The 21,907-nt window shown below is 43.3% G+C and overlaps 1 protein-coding gene across 17 annotated transcripts; it reads left to right on the top strand.

Moving 5' to 3' along the window:
- Positions 1-197: 197 nt before the first annotated feature.
- Positions 198-20,355, top strand: nfyc (nuclear transcription factor Y, gamma). Of its 17 annotated transcripts, none has more exons than XM_020090798.2 (11): positions 198-328; positions 10,734-10,843; positions 10,973-11,041; positions 12,544-12,657; positions 14,313-14,408; positions 15,337-15,513; positions 17,321-17,389; positions 17,831-17,986; positions 18,401-18,505; positions 18,611-18,670; positions 19,063-20,355. In XM_020090798.2, the coding sequence occupies exons 2-11, from the start codon at positions 10,745-10,747 to the stop codon at positions 19,180-19,182; spliced, it is 1,065 nt and encodes a 354-aa protein (XP_019946357.1). In that variant the 5' UTR covers positions 198-328; positions 10,734-10,744; the 3' UTR covers positions 19,183-20,355. The 17 variants fall into 17 exon arrangements, with proteins under 17 accessions (XP_019946357.1, XP_019946351.1, XP_019946361.1 ...); XM_020090792.2 differs by having other exon boundaries at positions 10,970-11,041; XM_020090794.2 differs by lacking the exon at positions 198-328 and adding an exon at positions 369-387 and having other exon boundaries at positions 10,970-11,041.
- Positions 20,356-21,907: the final 1,552 nt, after the last annotated feature.

The raw sequence follows: 21,907 nt of genomic DNA, 5'->3' as shown, positions 1-21,907 counted from the left end.
AGAGTGTGGTTGGACATTAACAGTAGCACGTTAGCTGCCTCTTAAGAATTCACTTCACTCTCGGTGACTAATAAAGAGATTCATTTTAAGATTAATTATAAAACTCACATTTCCTTTTCAATTTAGCGAATTAATTAAATACAGAGTGGAATTTGTGGAAAGAGCATGGGCTTACGTCACTGCTGCAAAGGCTACGTGTCTCCTACGTCACCACGTTCGTGCGTCCAACTCTTTCCGGTTCCAATAGCAGCCATCTTGTTTCCCCTTGCTAGCTAAATAAAATAAATAATACGCCGAGTCGGACTTCACCTCGAACCCGTAAAACAAAGTGAGTAAGGAATTCATTTTCGTGTTGTGTGTGGAGGGTGTGCTGTAAAGCAGCCGGCGGTAGGTGGAAGCGGAGGCGATTACTTCCATTGTTTTCATTTGCCTGTTCTTGACCAATAGACGATTGTTTTGGAAGATGAACACAGGCGCCATTTCCCTCCCCGCGCTCTGAGGCGCTTATTGGTGGCCCGCTGAAGGGATCACGGGTAGGTCGGGAAACTGGCGCTTCGTGTCCACCATGTTGGCTCTCGCCTTGCGTGACTGTCACGCGGACCGGCCACTTCTAGCTGGGGCCCCGAATGGCGTCAGTTGCAGAACGAGCTTAGCCCTAAAAACCTTGATTGGTGGAATCTAGTCCGAGGTTTGATTGGTCTGAAGGACAGATCCAAACGTTGTCTTTATTGGTTAGGCTGCTTCTTCCCAGCTCCGGGAAGCGGTGCAAACTTTCATTTGATGGCAAGACACGTTGACCAGTGATTATAGTTGCACTCACTGCGGATGGTCACCTGTGCTGTACAACAGTCTCCATCTTTAGCATGCTAACATTATCTTCACCAGCGTTAGCATGAAGTCACGCTAGCTGCCGGTGCTAAATGTGTGTTTAGAGCTTGTTGTCCTACGCGTTTAGCAGCCGGCAACGATACACTGCTTTTAATGTAGTTTTTATGAGTGATACATAAATACCGGCTTCCATCTGCTACACTGGGATGTTGAATTTGTTTCGTTGTCTCGCACTTTATCCTTTAATTTGTTTGTTGTAGTGACTTCATTTCAGTGCAACACCGAATTAAAGGCTGACGCTAAATTGCGCTATTTTACAGAATAAATGCTCCTTATTATCTGTATGTAAATAAAGTGTGTGCGACTCGATTAGTTTCGATCAAACTCGGTGAACATAACGCACGTAGCTTAAATGAAGACAACACTGCACACTCGTTATATTCATGATATACATGATCCAAGGCACTTTACATTGTAAGGTCGAGACCTTAAAAATATAGAGAAACAAGAAAGAAAGGTCACTCAGCATTAAGCAGTACTTTCGGTAATTTTTTTTGTCTTTATCAATGTCCAGGAAACATAATGTATTAAGTCCATCATGAATGAAAATGTTAAGATTTAATATGTCTGGAGAACAATATCACCTTTACTGCATATCCCAGGTGTATATATATATATATATATATATCAAAGGTGCTGTAGTATTTTATATTCATTGTCAGCAGAGGGGTCAGATGCTGTGTTTGGTTTCAGTCCTGCATTTGATTCAGTTGATAGATTTATAGGAGTTTTCTCATTATTATTTTCTGTATAATGTGTTATTATATTTAAAATTATTGTTTTAGGTGCATTCCAACCTGATCTGAGTGATTTGTGTGCAGGTCAGTCAGCTGACTGTCAGTGTGCATGCATTTTTGCATGTTTTTGGGTGAATGCATGGCCTGTTCTGGCTACCCTGAGGCAGCTGTGTATTTATGAAACCCATAGTCTGGCTGGTGGAGGTTTATCTCTAAACAGCGTCAGTGAGAGCAAACATGTCCCTGCTACGGGCTGCACAGGTCATGGGAAGGTCTCGTTTGTATGGTGACCTTGCCAGGTGTCATTACTGAAGCATTTTGGGTAGCTGTAATGCACCTATGTGGAGAATTGCTCTGGCAAGGTGCCACACTGAAGAGATTAATCTTTGTGCCGCTCCGCTCTAATCATTAACTGGATGGCTATAGTACCTGCTTTAGTCCCAGTGCTCCACACTAAAATAGAAAAGGGAACATTTAGCTTTGTTTCTCTTGAGTCTGTCTTGTTCTCTCGCCCTCTCTCCACTTGTTCTACCCCTCCCATCCTGTAACAACTCTCCTCTCTGTCCTTCTCCATCCTTCCGGTTCCCCTCCCCCTCTAGGTTTTTCATTGATGGGACAGGTTTGCTCTCTTTCTCTCCCCCTCTTTAGCTTGATGTATTTCTCACTACAGTCAGAATTTGCAGTAATATTCAGCATAAAGATTCGGGCCATGCCATCGTCCTTTGTACAAGTTAAAAGCTCCCCTAACCAAGATTTCATATCCATTTCACTTTAACTTTCTGCATTTTCTTAACACTGCCGTTTAAGCTTTACATGTCTTAAAGTGGAATTACTGATAGTCAGTGGTGCATTAAACACTGCGAGTGTTGCACGTGAGCAGTGTTCTGCGTCTGTTCATAAGTAAAGGTTACTGTGTAGAAAGAGTGCACCTTATGCAAGTGGCGAGTTAACAAGAAGGACATTGTAGGACATTGCTGACATGGTTTTTTGATGGTGTTTCAATGGTGGAAGTTGCTGTTAGCAGAGGATTTGGAGTCAAGACAAAGGTGTCTTTGTTTACAGACTTTCACCCATATCTCTTGAGTCTTGTTTATCCACAAATAGGGCAAGATTCAGCTTCACCCCCCATCTCTGTTCCGTGACTGCTCACCAGTCAGCTGATTCATCTTCATTTTTTGTTTGTCTCTGCAATGATCTGTTATGCAGTATTTCGTTTTTGTGTTAATTTAATCAACACCATGATTATGGTTTCTTTGGATTCATGTTGCAAGTTGCAAAACTCTGTTCCCATGACTAATGAGAATTTGTTGAATTGAGTCTAATTTATCTAATTCATATTCTAAATGAGTAATTACTGACCGTGCATGTAGACAATTTTGTCTCTCCGTGAGCATAATATTAAAAGTACAATGAATCTCATTATGACAAATAGGTTGGTTAGAGGCTAGATGTGGTTGTGAGCAAGGATGAATGAGAAAGCAAGGACAAAAAGGTGCGTGTGTGTGTGTGGATGTGCATGTATGTCTGTGCACACGTATGAGACAGTGAGTCTGCCGAGGATGCTTTTGTACTTTAAATCATGTGAATGCAACATGCGGCATCCATTCTGGCAGTTGTTTTAGCCAGTAAGGGCCAGCGTGGCCGCCTGCATCACTTTGCTGTCAGCCTGTAGCGGCAGAGCGGAGGCGGGGCAGAGGGAGACATTTAGTTTGACATTGTAAATAAGCAGAGAGCAGTTGTCAGAGAGCAGCCCGTGGAACCTTTCTCATCTGTTCAGCCGCAGGGAAGGCAGCCACCGCCAGAGGACAAACCATGCAGAGGCAAGGCACTACGAGCATACCCTCACACACTCCCTGAACAGCTTTCCACAACTTTGTTTGCTCTTTTCCACCTTTTCTCCTCTCTTCTCTCTCTTCCCCATTTCTTTTCCCTGACCCCTATCCTGCAGCTCAAGGTAACTTAGAGCAGGAAGTTGGCTGTCGGTAAAAGGGGGTTGGGTGTAGGAAATGGGAGGAGCAGGGGATGTGTCAGAGCTGACTGGTGTGTGCAGCATCCAATGGCATAGGAGGACCCTGTCCTCTCACTGGTTGCAAGTGTAAGACTGAGGCGGGAGCTGGGTGTGAGGTGGGGTTTGAGTATCATGTAGCATGCTAGATTGATTACTCTTGAATGTTAAAGGGGAAGGAGGCTAGAGATTGCTGTTGTGAGTCGGGAGTGCCGCTGTACTGTTTGCCTGCTGTTGCCTGCTGCTGTGCCGGGCTCTCTGTTCCCCCTCGCCCTCTTCTGTGCGCTGGGCCAGGGGTCAGCTCAAAGACAAATGCACAGGTCACTGGTTAGAGAGAGGGAGAGGGGTTAGAGAGGGAAAAAGGCAGAGAGACACAGAAGGTCAGCGAGTTGGAGGGGACTTGCTCAGAAGAGAAACAGGAGGGACGGGGCTGTATGTTTGTGCAGGAGGAGGACGCTGGGGGGCTGCTGAAGGAGACCGGGCAATGTGTAAAGGGAGAGTGGGAGAGAGAAGGGGGAGGGGAAGAAGAAGGGGGGGGGGGGGTTTGCTCTTCTCTGTGTGTCCGGGCTGAGAACCTTTTTAAAGCCATCCAGTGGAGCCAGAGTGCCTTTTGTCTGTTGATACGATCAGGGGACTGCAGGAAGTGAAGGAGCTTGAGAGTTTTTCTGTCAACATCTGTGCCTCTTCTTCCTGCTGCTGCATGCGCTCAAGGAGACTTGAACAGGGCTATCTGTTTCCCTCTGTTCTGCTCCGCTCCAACAGGGCAGGCTGTTCACCATGAAGGGCACAGAGGTAAGTCTGATCGCTGAAAACACACACCTAGAGAGAAGACTCGTCAAGTTGGCCAGGCTTAGATTTTCTGAATAAATTCCTCTCCTCTGCTCACTTTCAGATGTTTTCTCTCTCCATCCTGCCCTGCAGTGATGTGACAGTGTCTGTCCTTTACAGCTGTCCTCAGTCCCCCTCCCTCTCCCGTCCTGTAGTACTCTCCTTAGAAGATTGGAGTTGTGCTCTATGTGTGCGTGTGTGCGTGTGCGCTTCTCACCCGTGTCCTTCAGTTGTCACTTCACTACAGCATTGTTGGTTTTTTACAGAATTGGTTAAAGCAACTGTGATGATTCTTCATGTTGTATATTTTCATCCAATCTTCTTTCAAGAAACAATATTGTGTGGACTCAGTCTGTCTTTGTCACTTGTTGTGTTTTGAATGTGGACCACCACACGGACAAACACTTAACCACTCACTTGGTGTTGAATAGAACAGTCAAACTCCAACTCTGTGCTTAGATGTGCTTCACTATCTTGATTGCATTGATGTCCTGAAGGCCAGGGAACATCAGGGTGCTTATCCGGACCCCACGTTTCAATGTGATGTCCTTGTTTTTTCGTGAGCTCCAGACAGTGACGCAGAGCTGAGCACCAAAGATGGCATCCATGTTGAAAGGAGATTTGTTGTATATTGAGAACTCCGCGAGAGGATATCTCTCATTGTTGGTGCTCGGGGTCTCCAGGGGTGGAGGTGCAGCTGGTTGCAATGACCTCAGGACCCCTCAGGCCCCTTCCCCGACCGTGCTAGACACCCAGATGGGACAGACTGTCAGTCCGTCAGCTTCAAGGGCAGAGGAGGCTAATAGTTTGATCTGATCTCTTCTGATAGAATCTTTGGAGGGTGCCTCTACTTTCACTTGCCTCTGACTCCCTTTCTCTCCCCTCCCTCGCTTCTTAATTGAAAGTTTCCATTGGTGCCTTTGACAAAACAAAGTCCCGTTGGGGAAAGAGAGAGAGGGAGATAGTGCGAGAGGCTGAGAGAGGGAGACTAAAAATAAACCCTAAGTTGAAGCCCTTGCTGCCAAATCCCAGGGCTGGCTGCTGTCTGCATGAGCTTTGAATATCATTTGTGCCCTTCGTTGTACCATAGGCACACACGGGGAGGAAAGAGTAAATGAAACACGCAAACCACTTAGAAATCGAGAGGCCTTTCATCTTATCACTAAGGTGACCACTACTACCAGGCGTATGCTCTTTTGTCCTTGCCCCCTCTTTTTTTACATGTGTACACTGTCACTTAGGCCTGTGTGTGTGGCTAGCCAGGGGTAGTCAGCTGTGTTCCAGCTTGAATATGCAGGTAGCTGTAGCCCTGCCTCCTCTGACGCTAGGGACTGGGCCTAGCATTGGATGAAGGTCACAGGAATGTGAGATTGGCTCCCTGCAGTCTCTCTGTCAGCAACTAGAAGGAAACATATAGCCGGGGATGAGAAGCGAAACTCAAAGGGGGATACGGAACATAGCTAATATGTAAAGTATGTGATGTTTTCATTAAGCTTCTTAGAAAGTACACAGCCTGAACCGCTGGGGTCACTTAAGTGCTGCAGTGAAAGTTGAAAAACCTGTCCTTTTTATCCTCCCCCCGTCCCTCCCCTTCTCTCTTTCATCTAGCTCTCTCTCCCTCCTCCCGCGCTGGTCTCTCTCTCTCTCCTCTGTTGAATGACCTTGGGAGATCAGTGACTAGCACTTCCTGGAGTTGGCTTGAAGCAGAACCAAGGGCAAAGTTTGCAGGGGCTGTTTGGTCAACTGGATTGGTCCAGCCGAGCCAAAGGGATGTTACTCTGTCGGTCACAGAGAGCACGTCTGTTATTATAACCCCGTCCATTCTCGTTAAATCACAAAACATTTGCACCAGCATCTGTGAAAATGTTATGTGATTTGCAGTAGTTAATCTGTAATTTCTGGCTGGGAACTTCTTGATATTTTTTTTTTTTTCCCAAGTAAATCATTAACCCTGCATGCTGTAACCGTGCCAGTGTGTTTGTGGCATTTGCGATTGGGTTCATCAAGGTGAACACTTTAATAGTACAGGATATGTAAACTTGCCCTCTTTGATTTATGGCCATCATTTAAAGGGACTGTTTATCAGTATGACATTTGTTGCATGTGCTGTTTATTCTGTCATTTTAGATACAGTAGATCAGAATAAAACCGTCACAGTAAACGCTGTAAATGAAAGATTCAGTGGTTCAATGATGTATTCTGTTAAACAGTGATGAATGTTGTTTTAACAGAGCTACATTGGTTTTTTTCTGCTTAGCTGGCCAGTTAAAACCTAGCAGACGTCAACCTTTAGTGACCTTCCTGCAGAACTGTCCATTCTGCATCACTGACAGTTTCACACAGCAGCCTGTGGAAAACTGACCTCTTGCTAAAGACATGTCAGTAAAGCAACGCTCATCAGTTAGCTGGTATTATGTCCTTACTTGGCACCTATTGACACTGAATTTCTCTGTCAGGTCTTTTTAAAAGCATGTCTTCTTCAATATGAAGTGTCCATCCTGCTTGAGGGAAAGATCTGTGATGAAATTAATTCTTCTTCAGCTTAGTGACATGTGAGACTGAAACACCTCAGGGAAAAGTTAGTCTTCCCAGACTGCCTCTCTTCATTATCTCTTGGCAAAATTAATCTCACTTTACAGAGGTCGTAAGTTGATCGAGGGGGCAGTTAACTGCAGAACATTTTGCCTTAACCGAATACCAATTAATTAATTTGCTCACCTATATACAATTATACCTGAGGAGTTGAAGGCTGATAATGTTCCTTTTTTACTCATCTTAAAGACCAAAACGATAAATAAATAGTTAAGTGATATTATCTTGTGGTTTTACCGGTTTTCTGCGTGCACTGATCCAAGCTCCTATCAGGTTTAGTTGGACAGGAATTGGAGGCTCATGTAAAGTGGTGTGATGTCAGAGTTGGAGCGAGTCGCTGATGCTGCTGTGAGTGGCCACTTGATGTGACGTGCCAGTAAGTGCGAGGGGGAGGGAGGGATGAGAGCGAGAGAGGAGAGATGCAGGCCCGGGCTGGGAGAACAACATTAGCGCTGATTCAGCTGCTGCAGGCAGAGCAACATTGACTCTCCCGGAGAAGTTGGACAAGGGGGATCAGGTGAAAGTAAGTAAGACAGAGGAAGAGAAAACGCACACCCATGGGCGACAGAGTGAGACGGGAAGCTCTGGAGAAGAGACAGGGAGAGCGATAAAGAGGAAGAGCAAGTTGCTGCGTTGGAAAATGTTGACAAAGCGCAGACATCACGTTTGTCCTCAAAGACACACACACATAGAGAGCAATGGAAACCCAACACCGGCCTCTCTCTGTCTGAATGACCTGATGAAGGACAACAGAACCGCAGGGAAGAGGAGAGGAGAGATGGACATTGCGGAACAACAACATGTACCCTAATATAGCCTACAGAACAATGCAGCATAGATGAGCTTGTCACCTTTGACACAATGATGCACTGTATTAGGAAATAAGAAAAGTTCAAAAGAAAGTAGAGTCCATTCATAACTTTTGCGGATTCTTTATCTGCAGTAACTTACACTACTGACAACAGCTAGTTAGTTCTAAAAAATCTTTAATATGGATTTCCATTTAAGAAATAATTAAAACATCTAGATACCTGAAATACAGAAGAAAATTGTGCTTACCACTGCAGATAAAATAAGCCATCTTGACACTGGCTCTCTCTCCGCACCATTTACAACCTTTATAACGTTGACATTTATTAGCTCTCAGGGAGTCTCAAAATTACATTGATTTTCTTTGTGCAGTGGATAGCCCCACTCTGTGTGTTTATTTGACTAGTCTAGACCCAGACCATAGAAGGTGTTGCATAAAGTCAGCAGAAGACATAATGTTCTGCACTCGCGTGTCAGATGTTCTCCCACACAAACTTTCCATTGATGCAAAGCTGATGGAAATATGTTAATATTGATATACTGAGGGTACAACACGCTATGCTTGCTGCGGGATGTTGATACCTTGTCTCCCTCTCTCTCTCAATTTTCTTTCTTTTCTGACACTCCCCCACTTCAGCCTGCCTCTTGTCACACTTTAATGTCTCTCTCCACCCTGCTGCTGCTGTGGTTAATGCGTGGTTGTGTATTTACATTGAAGGTCATGGGGTCAGAGAGAGGGGGTTGGGCTGCATGTGACTTAATAACAGCTCTATTTTTATAAGAAAGGGCAGGAGTTTACGAGAAGTGAGGCATGTGTGAGTGAGCAGAAGGAGCTGTGGTGCTCTAAGAGTCTAATGTTTCTTTTTAACAATTGAAACAATTGCTTTTTTAATTCCTATCCCCCTCAATGTTACCATGTTTATAAGCCAGATGGTTGTCTGTAATTCTGTTAAGTGAAATGCCTACTTATTGTTTCTTATCAGGCAAAATTGTTGGAGAGTGTCACACAAGCTGGCAGAAGTACAGACACACAAGGTTGTGTTGTTCCAAATTATCACAAGATCAAGTGCTGATATGGGTGGCCAAATACCATTTAGCTAGAAAAACAAATTTGCATGGTCATGGTGCCGCAAAGTGCATAGAGGCTGCACAAGAACTGGCTGAGGTTAGTTCAACCATCGGGCAGAGGAGGAGTAACTATAATTCCCGTCAGTCATTTCTGCCCCATGGAATGCTGGGATTGCTCTACTGACTGCATGGTCTCAATCAACCTTGAAATGCAACTGGATGCTGGACTGTCAGACAGAGCAGGGGAGACATTGTCAAGGTCAATCACTCGCCTGGCATGTCATAGCTACAAGCGGCCTGATTGATTTATATAAAGCCACCCCCGCTGCCATTCTGCCTCATCGATTTAGGTTACTCTTTGTCGAAAACTGAACGACAGAGCAGGATGCAACAGTGCCACTCCTATATTATTCAGTATCTTCCACAAATGCCAGAGAACCAATCTTACCTTTCAAAAATCAATCAGGTAAAGGCTTTGCATTCGTAATTAGCAAGTTATAGTTGTAAAATATTTAAAGCTGCACTTAACTGGTAGGAAGAAAGGAGCCAACGTGGACCCAAAGTCAACCTCTGTTACAGAACGTTGAGAGTCTAGATGAAGTGTTTGAAAGGCTGTCTTTTTGTATTGTATCACTCTGTCAGTTGGACCGGAGCCGCAGCCATTCATGCCTGTTGGCCCAGAGTGAAAAAAGAAAGAGAAGATAAAGAGGAGACACCCCCCTCCCTTTTCTCCTAACACTCTTTTTCTTTGTACTGTCACGTCCCTCTCTTTCCCTCCGTGTCTCCCTCTTTCTGTCTTGTTTGACCCACATAGCTAGGTTTGCACAGCAGTCTGACTGAGGCCCTGTCTGTCTCTTACCTCCCCCTGTTAAAGCCTTTGGCACTTTGTCTTTGCTGGATAAATGCTGTACCGGACAAGGCACAACCCCTCCCCTCAGCACCACACACAAACACACTCCGTCTCTCTCGAGTAGCTCTACACACTCATCTCTTGTTCTGCCCCCCACCATTTACGTTTTCTTCTCCCTTCTGCTGAACTTACTGAGGTTGGGAGAAAAGGGTGAGAGTGAAAGAGTGCGATCCAGACACGCCAAGCTTGGCGTGCTCAGACAGGCAGGCCAATATTCCCCAAGCGGATTCCTGGCATGCCATAGTAACCTCCTGGATCCTCTTTCAAACTGTCAGACCCCTTGTAGAAGCAAGCTTTTATGTCAATATGCATGTGTGTGTAACAGCCGGTAAATTTCACTTTACAGCTTTTTATGAGTTTGCAAGCGTCTGCGTGTGTTTGTTCACATTGTGCATCCTTAAAAACAAACTAGGACCCAGTTGTTGTCACAAGATAGTTACTCCATTTCACAAACGCACATGTGTCCTCACTGCATGGGGTCACAAGGAGCAATTGACTTTCACATGACATGCTTGTGTTTGCAGAGGAGCTGCAGCTATGTGCCTAAGGTGGTTCACGATCAGAGAGCGTGCTGCCAGTCTGGTGGTGGGTTCTTGGGCATGTCAACATCCCACAGTGACAAGAATAGAAACCTGTTGCGACTCTATTTTAGATTTCACTGTATATTATAATTACAGGCTTCAACAGGACATGTGTTTGTGACACTGGGGAAGTGCTCTGGGCAGTGCGAGGCCTGGCTTGGACTGACACTGTATTCTGTGTCCTGGTGTCTTTTCCTTGTCATGAGCATCTCTGAATCTTCACGTCACATGTCTTTTGTTGGTTCATTTTCTAATAATTATCTTTTACTTTTCTTCTTTCCCCTCCCTGTCATCCCTGTCATCCCTTCATGCAGCATAGTAAAGGATGTCTGCAGATGCGTTTGGAGCCGGGGGCAGCGATGCCCAGCAGACTTTGCAGTCCTTCTGGCCTCGTGTCATGGAGGAGATCAGGAACCTGACTGTGGTACGTTTCGCCAAGGAAACAGACAAGACATTCACAAACCTAACAAATTCAACGCTGAAATTCAGTGGTTTTATTTGATTTTCAAACAGCTGTGTTTATAAACTAATAGTCGTCTGTTGCTTTCAGAAGGATTTCCGTGTGCAGGAGTTACCTCTAGCCCGAATCAAGAAAATCATGAAGCTGGATGAGGATGTCAAAGTAAGATGAGAGCTTAAATACATGACACTAATGGTGGGATATGTGTTACCACTGCCAGGCTGCCCCCTTCATGGACCTGAGAAGTTAAATTTACTACAGATATATTTTTATCATTATAGCAGAGAGCACTAAGAAGATTGGGGAAAACTACTACCAATAAAAGTACCAGTAAAGCTTTGCTTTGGTCTCGGAAACAATGATTTAGACACATTTGATTTTACTTTTATGTTTTTACACATAAAGCATATTTTAACGCCTTAAAGATTATGTTTGTAAGATTTAGGTGACAGGGATATAAATTGAATATAAAATAATCATTGTGATGTTTTCACTAGTGTGTAATCATCTAAATTGTATGAATTTGTTTTCTTTACCCTAGAATGGGCCCTTTATATTTACATTAGGAGCAAGTCCTCTCTACGGAGGCTGCCATGTGTTTTTTTACAGTTGTCCGAACAGGACAAACTAAACACCTTTTGAGTTTTCATGACAACTGAAGGCTACCACAGGTTCTCTGGCATGTTTGGAAGGACAACGTGAAATGAGGGGTATTCAGCTGCAACATGCTACTTCACCACTAGATGTCACTAAATTCTACACGCTGAACCTTTAAGGATCGTGTTCCCAAACATGGCATTCTTCCTCAGGCAACACAGTGCTTATGAAAAGCCTGCTGGACTCAACAGTGAAGAGTTTTTTATTAAATGGCAAGATTTTATCAGTTGTTGACTCTTGATACAAAAACCAGTTGTTCAGATATCCTCAGTTTTTCTATGGCATTTAGGGCTTGTGTTCACAAGCTCAGATCAAAGGAACGTACCCATCTCCTAATATTAGTCAGTTTTATTCAACTAGACAGCTGCTGGCATGAAGGAGTGCCAGCCTGAATATCACCCAGGGCTGTTCACAGTGTCTAAAGAGAAAGCCTTGGAACATGTATGTGTGTTTGTCTGTGTCGTGTCAAGAGCATTTCCTGAGTTAAGCAGCAGCTTAAAGAGGTAAAGAGATCAGGAGCTCACTAACATATCTGAAGACAGGACCCTTCTGTCAGCTCTGATGCAGCAGCTTTTTCTGCATGTGTGCAACCACATGCGAGTCATGGGTAATTATTCGATTTCACCTCCAGCATTTAAGCTTCACATTCATTCTTTACACTTAATCAATTATTGCAAGGGCTGGTCAGAGTTCAGTGCTCAATACAAAGAGCTTCAAGCCATTAGACTGGCAGACCAGTGATTTGACAGCTAAGAGCTGTTTTTAGGGATGAATAAGGGTTTGAATGTTATACAAAACTGCAAATGTGTTAAGGAGATGAATGATGACCTTCTCTTGCTTGGTAATATATTCTGTTTGAGTAGTGTTGTGGTTTGCAGCACCTGTGAATGTAATGCAGTTTTTTTTTTACTCCTGTAATGACTGATTCATGTTGTAGCTGATATGTGGTTGATGTTTAAAAGTAGCAGGTGTATTTAACTAAATGCAACTCCATCTCCGTGACACAGATGATCAGTGCAGAGGCTCCAGTTCTGTTTGCCAAGGCAGCTCAGATCTTCATCACGGAGCTCACACTCAGAGCGTGGATCCACACGGAGGACAACAAGCGACGCACACTACAGGTCAGTGACTTGTTTTACCTTTATCACATCGCACCCCACTACACTTCAAATCAGCTAACCCCTCTGTGTTAGTTTTCTCTCTTTCCACTCTTTTGGATTGTCACATCCATCTTTTGTAATGATTACATTACTATAATTTAATCATTCTTCTGTATATATCCTTATTCTGCCACTTTTATCTTCTTAATTCTTCTCTCACTCCACACATTTAGTTTTTTAGTCCCTTTCGTTTGTTACTTTGTATTCACTTTGTGTCTGTGTGCATATACAAGGAGAGGCCTCATACCAACATCCCCTTGAGGACCCCTGCTTCGTTCTTTCTCCCTCCTCTGACTTTAAAAACAAAGCCAGGCGGCCGCTGGTGACCCACTTTTTCCCTCTGGTGCCATTTTGCTTGCTCTGCTGTCCCAAAGTTGAATAAGATGGACTCTGGAATGATGCAAAGGGAAAAGGGAGCAGAAAGATTGAGAGTACTGATGGGAGCAGTTAGGAAAATCAGGCTGGAGTTTGTCTCACCTTGATGTCAAGAGGAGAAAACTGTGCAGCTGAACAGCTCTTAAGTCCACTTTATCCATTCACATACCTGTGAGAGATAAGAAACCAATGGATATGTGTATATGCTCACACAGGTAGAAAAAGAGATTTGAGAGTCTTAAATTAGAGATCTACTTTAGAACAGTGTTCACTTTCCTGTCACCTGATTTCTTTTTTAAGCATGAAACTGTTTAGATCTCCACTGGACTGTAATACTTACTCTGCAGGTTTACATGTTAATTTCATGTTATACAACAAATGTCACATGAGGAACTTGTGACGTTTCACCTCATGAATGTGATTCTTTTGTGTGTTAATGAGAGAAAATGGTGCAATCCTTTCCACATGTTCACACACACGCAGGAGTGCCCCTGAATCGTATTGTGAAGAGGGGATGCCAATTTGGGTCACCATAGCAACGCTCATCAATAGAACAAGTGTAGATGTGACCTGGTGTTACCAGATATTAATCAAGCTGCTATAAATAGAGTCTAGTGCAGGGAGGGCCACAATGGGGGGTCCTGACGGCCGATATCCTGTGGAAAATTCCACAGAGACAGCACACTGCTATGGATATAGGAAGGTGTATAGTAGCAGAGCTTGTGCTCACAAGGGCAGTTTGGTTTTATTAATATGTTTGCCTTCATTAATGGTTAAAATGTTGTTGAACCTTAATGCAAGTTATCTAGGGCGACAACTATTAGTTCCGATATTTATTTAATGATTTGCCAATAGTTTACTTGATTAGTTGTTTGTGAATTGTAAAAGGTTCCCATCACAGTTTGTTAAAGTTAAAGTGAGTCTGAACAATAGTCCGAAGCCAAAATATATTAAATCTACTATCATAGAGGACTAAGAAAACCAACAAAGCCTCACACTTTATTTCTATAGATTCCGCTCTAGATGTCTCCTCTCTTCCTTTGAGCTGGGCTGTCATGTTAAATGCCTGTTATAACACTACTGAGAACTTCATTTCAATTCCAAAGTAGCCTCATGTGTGGCTATTATGAGATGACCTGAGGGCCTGAGTCATGTTTATATATAGGTTGCTGCATATATTTAGTTATCATAATTAAACTCTGACCTAATCTTTTGACCTTGTGTGTCTGTTATGATTACAGAGGAACGACATTGCCATGGCAATAACAAAGTTCGACCAGTTTGACTTCCTGATTGACATTGTGCCCCGGGACGACCTGAAGCCCCCTAAACGACAGGTAGGGAAGCACACACTTAGGATCTGACCTCCACAGTCATAGGCACACAGTTGCTGTATCCAAAGTGTGGACAGCAGAGCCGATCATTTGGGTCTTCATCTCAGGAGCTTTTCTGGTGTTGGCAACCTGGAGGGGCTGTAAACATCCTTGACTGGAAGCTGGGACCCCTAGGGCTTTCAGTCGGATGTTTGCAGCATCTTATTGCCTCTGACAGCCAACAGTTGCCTCAGTGTGACCACTAGTTGTATCAGTCAGTAGTTAATAGGTACTAGTACTATGATGTAAATGTTTTTTTTGTTTTGCAAGAGAATAATATACTGTGGATAGGTTTTATACAACAGGGGTGAGATACTTTTTTTTGTCAAGTAGACCGTCTCCAGACATGTAAACATCCTACACTCTCAGCTGTGTTGTCATGGAGCTGGGAGAGGGGTGTTTACGCTTCTGGTGATGGAGAAACCTCATCAAGATGAAGTCCTGCTCATTTTTAAGAATTGGTAGACCAGGGTTCATTAACATTTAACCTGCTGATCTAAGCATGATCCTTTGCATGTGTGCAGGCTGACCCAGGGAGAGGACGTACAGAGAGAACATTTACATACATAAATCAATCAAGCCTTGTCTTTTTTGTTTTATTATGGAATTAAAACATTGGTGTTACAGAAAGTTTACTCCTGGCTTGTCAGAGTTAAACATATGTTCTGCCTAGCACGTGTCCAGGCAGGCGGTGTATGGTATTAACCAGTATGATGCCTGTAATGGAGCTTACATCTAGATTACATTACTCTTCCTCGGCTAAGTCCCATCAGTTATTTATCAGAGGGACTCTTCTTCCGTTACACCTGCAAAAATAATTAATGGAGATGTAATGGACTGATAGGCATTCCTCTGTTTGTGTATGTGTGTGCGTTTGTTTTATTATCTTCAGGAGGAGATGCGTCAGTCAGTGGCTCCAGCAGAGCCGGTGCAGTACTACTTCACCCTGGCCCAGCAGCCCGGAGCCGTGCAGGTGCAGGGAACACAACAAGGGCAGCAACCCGGCGCACAAACGGCCACGACCATCCAGCCTGGACAGATCATCATCGCACAGCCACAGCAAGGACAGGTAACACCTTGTTTTAAGAGCACTCCACAGGGTTTGTCACAAAGCACTTCAGAGAATGAAGGACATACACACACATAATTAAACACGCAGCTACTAAATGCAACCACAGTTGAGAATTTCAAGCAATATTATTTGGCAGCATGAAGAAATACATTGTAACAGCCAATTACTCCTACACTACACTCTAAGAAAGATATAGTGTATTAGTATCCTAATAAGGTTAGCTACACAAACCTGTGCGTGTGTGTGTAACACTTGGAGGATTACCTTTCCCCAGTTGTGTTAAGTAGCACATTCTAAAATCCACTCAGTCCTGGGAATCGTGCTGCAAAAGGTTTGTTGCATGTCTGGCTTTATTTTTTAGAACCTAATCAATCTCACAACATCCCATTATCTTTTATTTACTGTTTACAAATTATGTTCATAGACACAAAAAACTTTCTGTGGTTGATTGATTGAAATGTCTGCTATCAGGTTACATACATACATTGTACTGTGTATGAATCATGGTTGTATTTCTGAAATCATGTAATTAATGTTTTGCCTTATACATGAAGTAAATATTTGATTATCTTAAAAATGTATAATAATACAGTCGACTTTTCAAGTCTTTTGCAGTTTCTCATCCTGACTAGTAAAGTGTGTTTCAGCTACAGAAGAAACAGCTGAAAGAAACCAAAAAGTGGAAATCAATAACTGTTTCTTAATGGAACCCCTACCACTCACACACACACAAAAACAGAAAGACACATACTCACTCTCACAGAGACGACGAGCGGTGCTTCATTCCCCTGAGTGTTTCACTAAACACTAAGATAATAAATACGCATAATTAGGAACGCCGTTCAGTCATCTCTCTTTCTAATGATCTCATTCCGACTACTTTTGCTCGTAAGCGTCTCCTCTGACCAGCTTGGTCTCTGCACATCATGTAGCTGTGCTGCTGGGCTGCTGGGCTGCTGTGGTGCTTCATGCTGCTTCTGCAGACTGCCTTTAGCTGAGCTGTCACAGTCAGTTAGACTGGCCTGATTCACCAGTGCTGCTGCAGTCCCCGCTGAGTACAGGGAGGTCACACTGTGACACTCACCTTACATAGACCTAATAGTAATCTATTTACAAGGTAACACTTTGCAAGAATGAGCATTTTGGTACTCTGTGAAAGCTGTAAAGTTTTTATTTGTTTGATTTTCTTCCAGCGCGTGTTTCTATCCATCTTGTGTTAAACAAACATTAAGGTTTCCTTGATATAAACAGATCAGGATCCCGTCACGTCCATTCCAATAGATTTGGTCTGTGGAGTGAGCACAAAGCCTTATAGAAGTATGAAGAACATATAAAGATGGAGAGAGTTAGAACGGTGATGAGCAGGGATCTCATTTCATATTCTATACTTGTGTGTCTGTTTGTCAATGTGCAGAGTCTTAGTGCTGCTATTTGTCACTTGTAACATTTCTGTCATTTTTGTGTCTGTCTCATAAGACACATGTAACCTCAGCTGGAATAACTTATGTTGCTGTTAACATCACTGTGATGTACATGCATATTTAAAAACCTGTCCAAAGCTATTTATCCGTTTTTATCATTTCACCTCAGCCTCTCTATCATTCCTCTTGTTTTACTTGCACATCTCATGACCACACTCGCAGGTGTCGTTTCCTGCTAATGTCACTGTTTGGCTGCATTAGCATTGAAGCTCTCTGTGTATACACTCCACACACGCTTGCATTCATGTGTTAAGCTGTTGCTGTCGCTGCTTTTCTCACTGTGTCTTTCTCTCATTTTCTCATTCTACTCTGGCGGCCATCAGATGTTGCAAGGTGCCACCATGCAGCAGTTACAGCAAGTGCAGGTGCAATCACAGGGCACACCCATCACGGTAAACATGCATGCACACATGCTTTTATATCTTCACTAACCACTCACACAGACAGACTGAGGCCAACACTACTGCCTATGAGCTCTGTCCTGCTCAGCTGACTGAGGTCTATACAGGTGGACGCAGCATGAGATCAGGTGACCTTTCCTGGATAGTGTGACAGAAAGACGAGAACAAAACCTGCATTGTCACCTTATGTCCCCATGTTGTTTGTGTCTGTCTGATGATCTTCAAACTGACTTTTAATATTTAAGGAAACATGAGCTTGTATCTCTGGGTAAAATCACATTCCAGGGGAGTTTGATTTCCTGGTCTTTGCTTTGTGTCCATCTTACACTACATGCCTCTACCAGTAGTTGTTCAACAACTAATGTTTTACTTCTGTCTCTCTCTCTGCTTCTGTCTGCCTTTCTCTTCTCTCTTTTATTTTCTCTCCATCAGAGCGCGCCGGTAACCATGCAGGTGGGTGAGGGCCAACAGGTGCAGATCGTCCAGGCCACAGCAGCTCAGGGTCAAGCTCAGACACAAGCCCAGGGCCAGACTATGCAGGTCATGCAGCAGATCATCACCAACACGGGAGAGATTCAGCAAATCCCGGTAAGCAATGGCATCAAGCAGGAACAGAAAACGAATGGGAACTAGGGGAGAGATTGGTGATAGAGCAAAGAAGGTTAAGGAGTGCATGGAAAGGTCAGGGAATTGCATGAGGCAAAGGATGGATCAGGTTAAACAGATTAAATAGCATACGTTAAGCAAAGTCTGTTTGCTGCAAAAGATAAGACTTCATTAATCATGAAGCGGTGTGGGGTTTGACACTGTGAGACTTTATATTATCCATCCTTCAGTGCGTTGATAGGAGCCATCAAACATACATCTTATAAACTTCACCAGTGGAAAGTGAACGATTCCTGCTGCTGTTGTCTCGAGCAGGAAAATGGCTGTGACCTCTGCGTTCGAATGACCTTTTCTCTTAATCTAGCTTTGTCTCCCCCTTGTGTCGGTCGACCGCAGGTGCAACTAAACACAGGCCAGCTACAATACATCCGTCTAGCTCAGCCTGTCTCCGGAGCACAAGTGGTCCAAGGACAGATTCAGACTCTCGCCAATGCCCAGCAGGTAAATCAAGTTAGCAATGAAAACATTCAGAAAGTATCTTATCCTGTATCCAATCATTTATTGTTCAATTGTTTTATTTAATTTTTTTATTTTAATTTTTTCCAGCTCACACAGACAGAGGTACAGCAAGGACAACAGCAGTTCAACCAGTTTACTGATGGACAGGTAATCATTTCTACTGAACTAACATATCTAGTGTGTCAAAGCTTAAATTTACTGCCTGTTGGCATCTGTCATTTTTAACTTGACAGGATTGTTAGTGTTTCTCTTTTTAACGTGCGCATTCAGCAAGCTGCCAGCTGACATGTGCTAAATTACACTACTCTACCCCTTATTTAACCCGGAAACCCCCACAGAGATGAAATAACTTCCAGCCAAAATAAGCATTAATGAATTAAATAAAAATTTAAAGAGAAATTTAATGTAATGATAATAAATAAATGTTCTAATGCAGTCAGATAAAAGATGCTTTGTCCTAACAGATTAAAATAAGCAACATCCTGTGAAAATCCAACTACACATAAACCCTCAACCTTCTCTGTCTCTCTGTTTCACAGCAGTTGTATCAGATTCAGCAGGTGACGATGCCGGCAGGACAGGAGCTGACCCAGCAAATGTTCATTCAGTCCACCAATCAGACAGTTGATGCACAGGCCACGCAGGTCAGCACCGACTGAGCCCAACCAGGAACCTTTACTTCAAACACACAACACGCAGACACACACCAGCCCATGTGACGCAGAAGGATGCCACCAATCTTGACAAAGGATGCTCGACACCCTTGATTTTAAGCACTGCTCCTTTAGATGAGGGACCTGTAATCTTGTAACACTCATTGTTTTGTAACAAAATTAGAACACTGGATCAGAAACCAAAGGGACACTGATTGACTCTTTCACAATCACACGCTTCGATACATTTTATACTTCTGCCGCCCACATCTGTAAAGACGTAATTCATCTACTGCCACAGTCAACTGTCTCTCCACCAACCGACTCTATTCTTATCTTTGTCCGAACTTAAGTATTTTTAAAAAGTAAAAAAAAAAAAATTTATGAGCTTTATTCCCACCACCTTCCTTCCTGCTCTCTGTTTGGAAATGAATTGGAAAAAGTTTCTGTCTCTATGAACTCGATCTGGTCCTGGGGCATCTGATTGACGGAAGCCATGGGATTCTTCATTCTTCACCTCCTGCTTTCCCTCCTGTGACAACGTTAATCTTCCCTTCTTCATTGTTTGTCATTTATTGATGAATTGAATGAAGCCATATACCTCAGATATCACTTTTTACAGCAATCTTTCAATGATAATTTCCTCTAGTTTCTGTGTTGTGTTATTTTCCACAGTAAGGAAGCATGACTTTATGTTGTAAGGGCTTCAACCTGTTCATGTTAACTGTGTGATCAGTCCTCGCTTCACCTCTATTTGTTTTCTCTCCTCACTATCTTTTTTCACCCCTCTGTCTTTAGAACGGGGAAGCTCTTCTCCGCCTCTATGCAGTTTCATACAACCGTGTCTACGGTGGTTTTTAGGTCTTGTGCCCTGGTTTAAGTCTCACGTACAAACTCATGACTCCATCTGGAGAGAAAAAAAAAACGACCCCCCCGTTTTTATAGGAACATTTTTTCAAGTGTTTTTTCTTTTTCGTTTTGAAATGTTTGGCCTCATATCTTCCCCATTATTTTTTGTACAGTAATGATTATTATCAATGTTCTTGTTATTTTTGCATGAAGTTCCAACTGCCAGCATGACATGCAATAGATAGGTAATTTTTTTTATTTTTGACGTTCCTTTTTGTAAACAAACTTTGTTTGTGAGAAAAACAAATTAAAATCATGACTTGTCTAAAACTCCTGTTTTGTATTTTCTGAGTTTGTGGCGGTGAGTACTGAACTGTGTTTGTTGTCTATTGCTCTGTTTTAGGGGAGTTAACCACCTTGTTATTGTGTGGCTGGTAGACAGGGAGACAGAAGAGAAATGCTTCAGCACCTAGAGATAAGACATGAACCAACCCGGTCAGCCCCCTACTCTATTTCCAGGTAGACGCATATCACCACCAGTGCCCAAAATATCATTTGCTTGTGTTTGCAATAACTTTAATCCAAGGGGTATGAAGTAAGAACTAAAATAATATTAGTAAATTGTAAATATGCGAGAAAGACTCATTTGAATTATTGTCACACAAGGAAATTCTGGTGGCTTTAATTGTGTTGGTGTGAGACCTGTGCTGTTTCCCCAAATGGCCAGTGGAGGGCAGCACTGATCTAATAAACTACATGGGACTGATGTACTGTACTAGGGCACCTGATTTATTGCCAAACACAGGTGTACAGTTTTTCACCAGGGGCATTGTTTAATGAGTATGGACCTTTCCAAAGTGCACAGCTCTACAATTGTCTGGCAAAAATGTGGAATCAATATCCGCCCAAACAAGACTATATGAAAGCCACTAATCCTATTTCTGCTGCTCTCATCAAGCGCTGGAAAAGCTTCATGTGCCACAAAGGGCAAGCAGTTAACAATAGAGTCACGAGTTATTTGGCTGGAGACCGCTCAGCTCCTACAGATCAGACTGCATTCCTTATTCCACCGAAATCTTAAAAGGAAGGGAAGTAATTATGACGGGGACAGAAAAACTGGGTATGCAGCGATATGCATGGAGCTCACACTGTCCCGCTTCAGCCCAAGTAAAGGTCAAATATAGCATGGCGTCTGCGTTGAGAGTCAAAGTTCAAAAGTGTCAAGTGTCCCTCTGATGGGCTTTCCCATCAATAGCTGTGTAAGAAATGAATTTCCCCACGCATGCACCCACAGTGACCGCCTGCTACACAGTTGTCTGGGTAAGCCACGGTGGTCAAAGCCACAAGTAAACATTACTCAAACAGAAGGGCCAGTTCTTAATCGACTTAATCACCAAACAATAACTGCATTAATGAGTGCAGACTCATGCTCGGCTCTTTCTAATGAGAGGAGCAAGGATTGTGAGAGTGTTTGAGCTTAAGTCAAGCATGAAAAGGATTGTCTGGTGGTATTTTTCTTGGCTGGCCCGTCTGGTCAGATCAAGGCAACCTCGGCCAGAGGTACTGCGGCTGACTGGCTTGGCTGCGGCCTGGACCTTGTGATTAGGCCACAACACAAGTTGTTGGCCTCACACTCAAGAAAAAAAAAAAACAGGAGAGGATGTTCAGGGGTTTGTGTTTTTATTCCTGTCTTTGTGATGTTTTCGGGGAGTTTATCAAACCATAATACAAGCTTGTTTCCCAGGTCCTGACAATACAGTGTTGTGTGAGAATAATGCAACAGCTGAGGAGCTCAGTCTGCAACAGAACTGTCCTGCTTTAAATACGTAAAAAATCTGTCAAACTATTTTACCTCAATTTATAATCAAAGAAATTGTTTTTT

Source organism: Paralichthys olivaceus, chromosome 20 (genome assembly GCF_024713975.1).
Source record: "Paralichthys olivaceus isolate ysfri-2021 chromosome 20, ASM2471397v2, whole genome shotgun sequence".
NCBI classification, from domain to species: Eukaryota; Metazoa; Chordata; class Actinopteri; order Pleuronectiformes; family Paralichthyidae; genus Paralichthys; species Paralichthys olivaceus.
Note: the sequence above shows the minus strand (reverse complement) of the source record. Positions and strands in the feature narration are given on the sequence as shown.

Coding starts and splice junctions, on each gene's coding strand:
- nfyc (XM_020090792.2), top strand. CDS start 10,745: ATGTCTGCAGATGCGTTTGGAGCCGGGGGCAGCGATGCCCAGCAGACT. Junction 11,042..12,543: donor AGCTGGATGAGGATGTCAAA/GTAAGATGAGAG, acceptor TCCGTGACACAG/ATGATCAGTGCAGAGGCTCC. Junction 17,987..18,400: donor GAGAGATTCAGCAAATCCCG/GTAAGCAATGGC, acceptor GGTCGACCGCAG/GTGCAACTAAACACAGGCCA.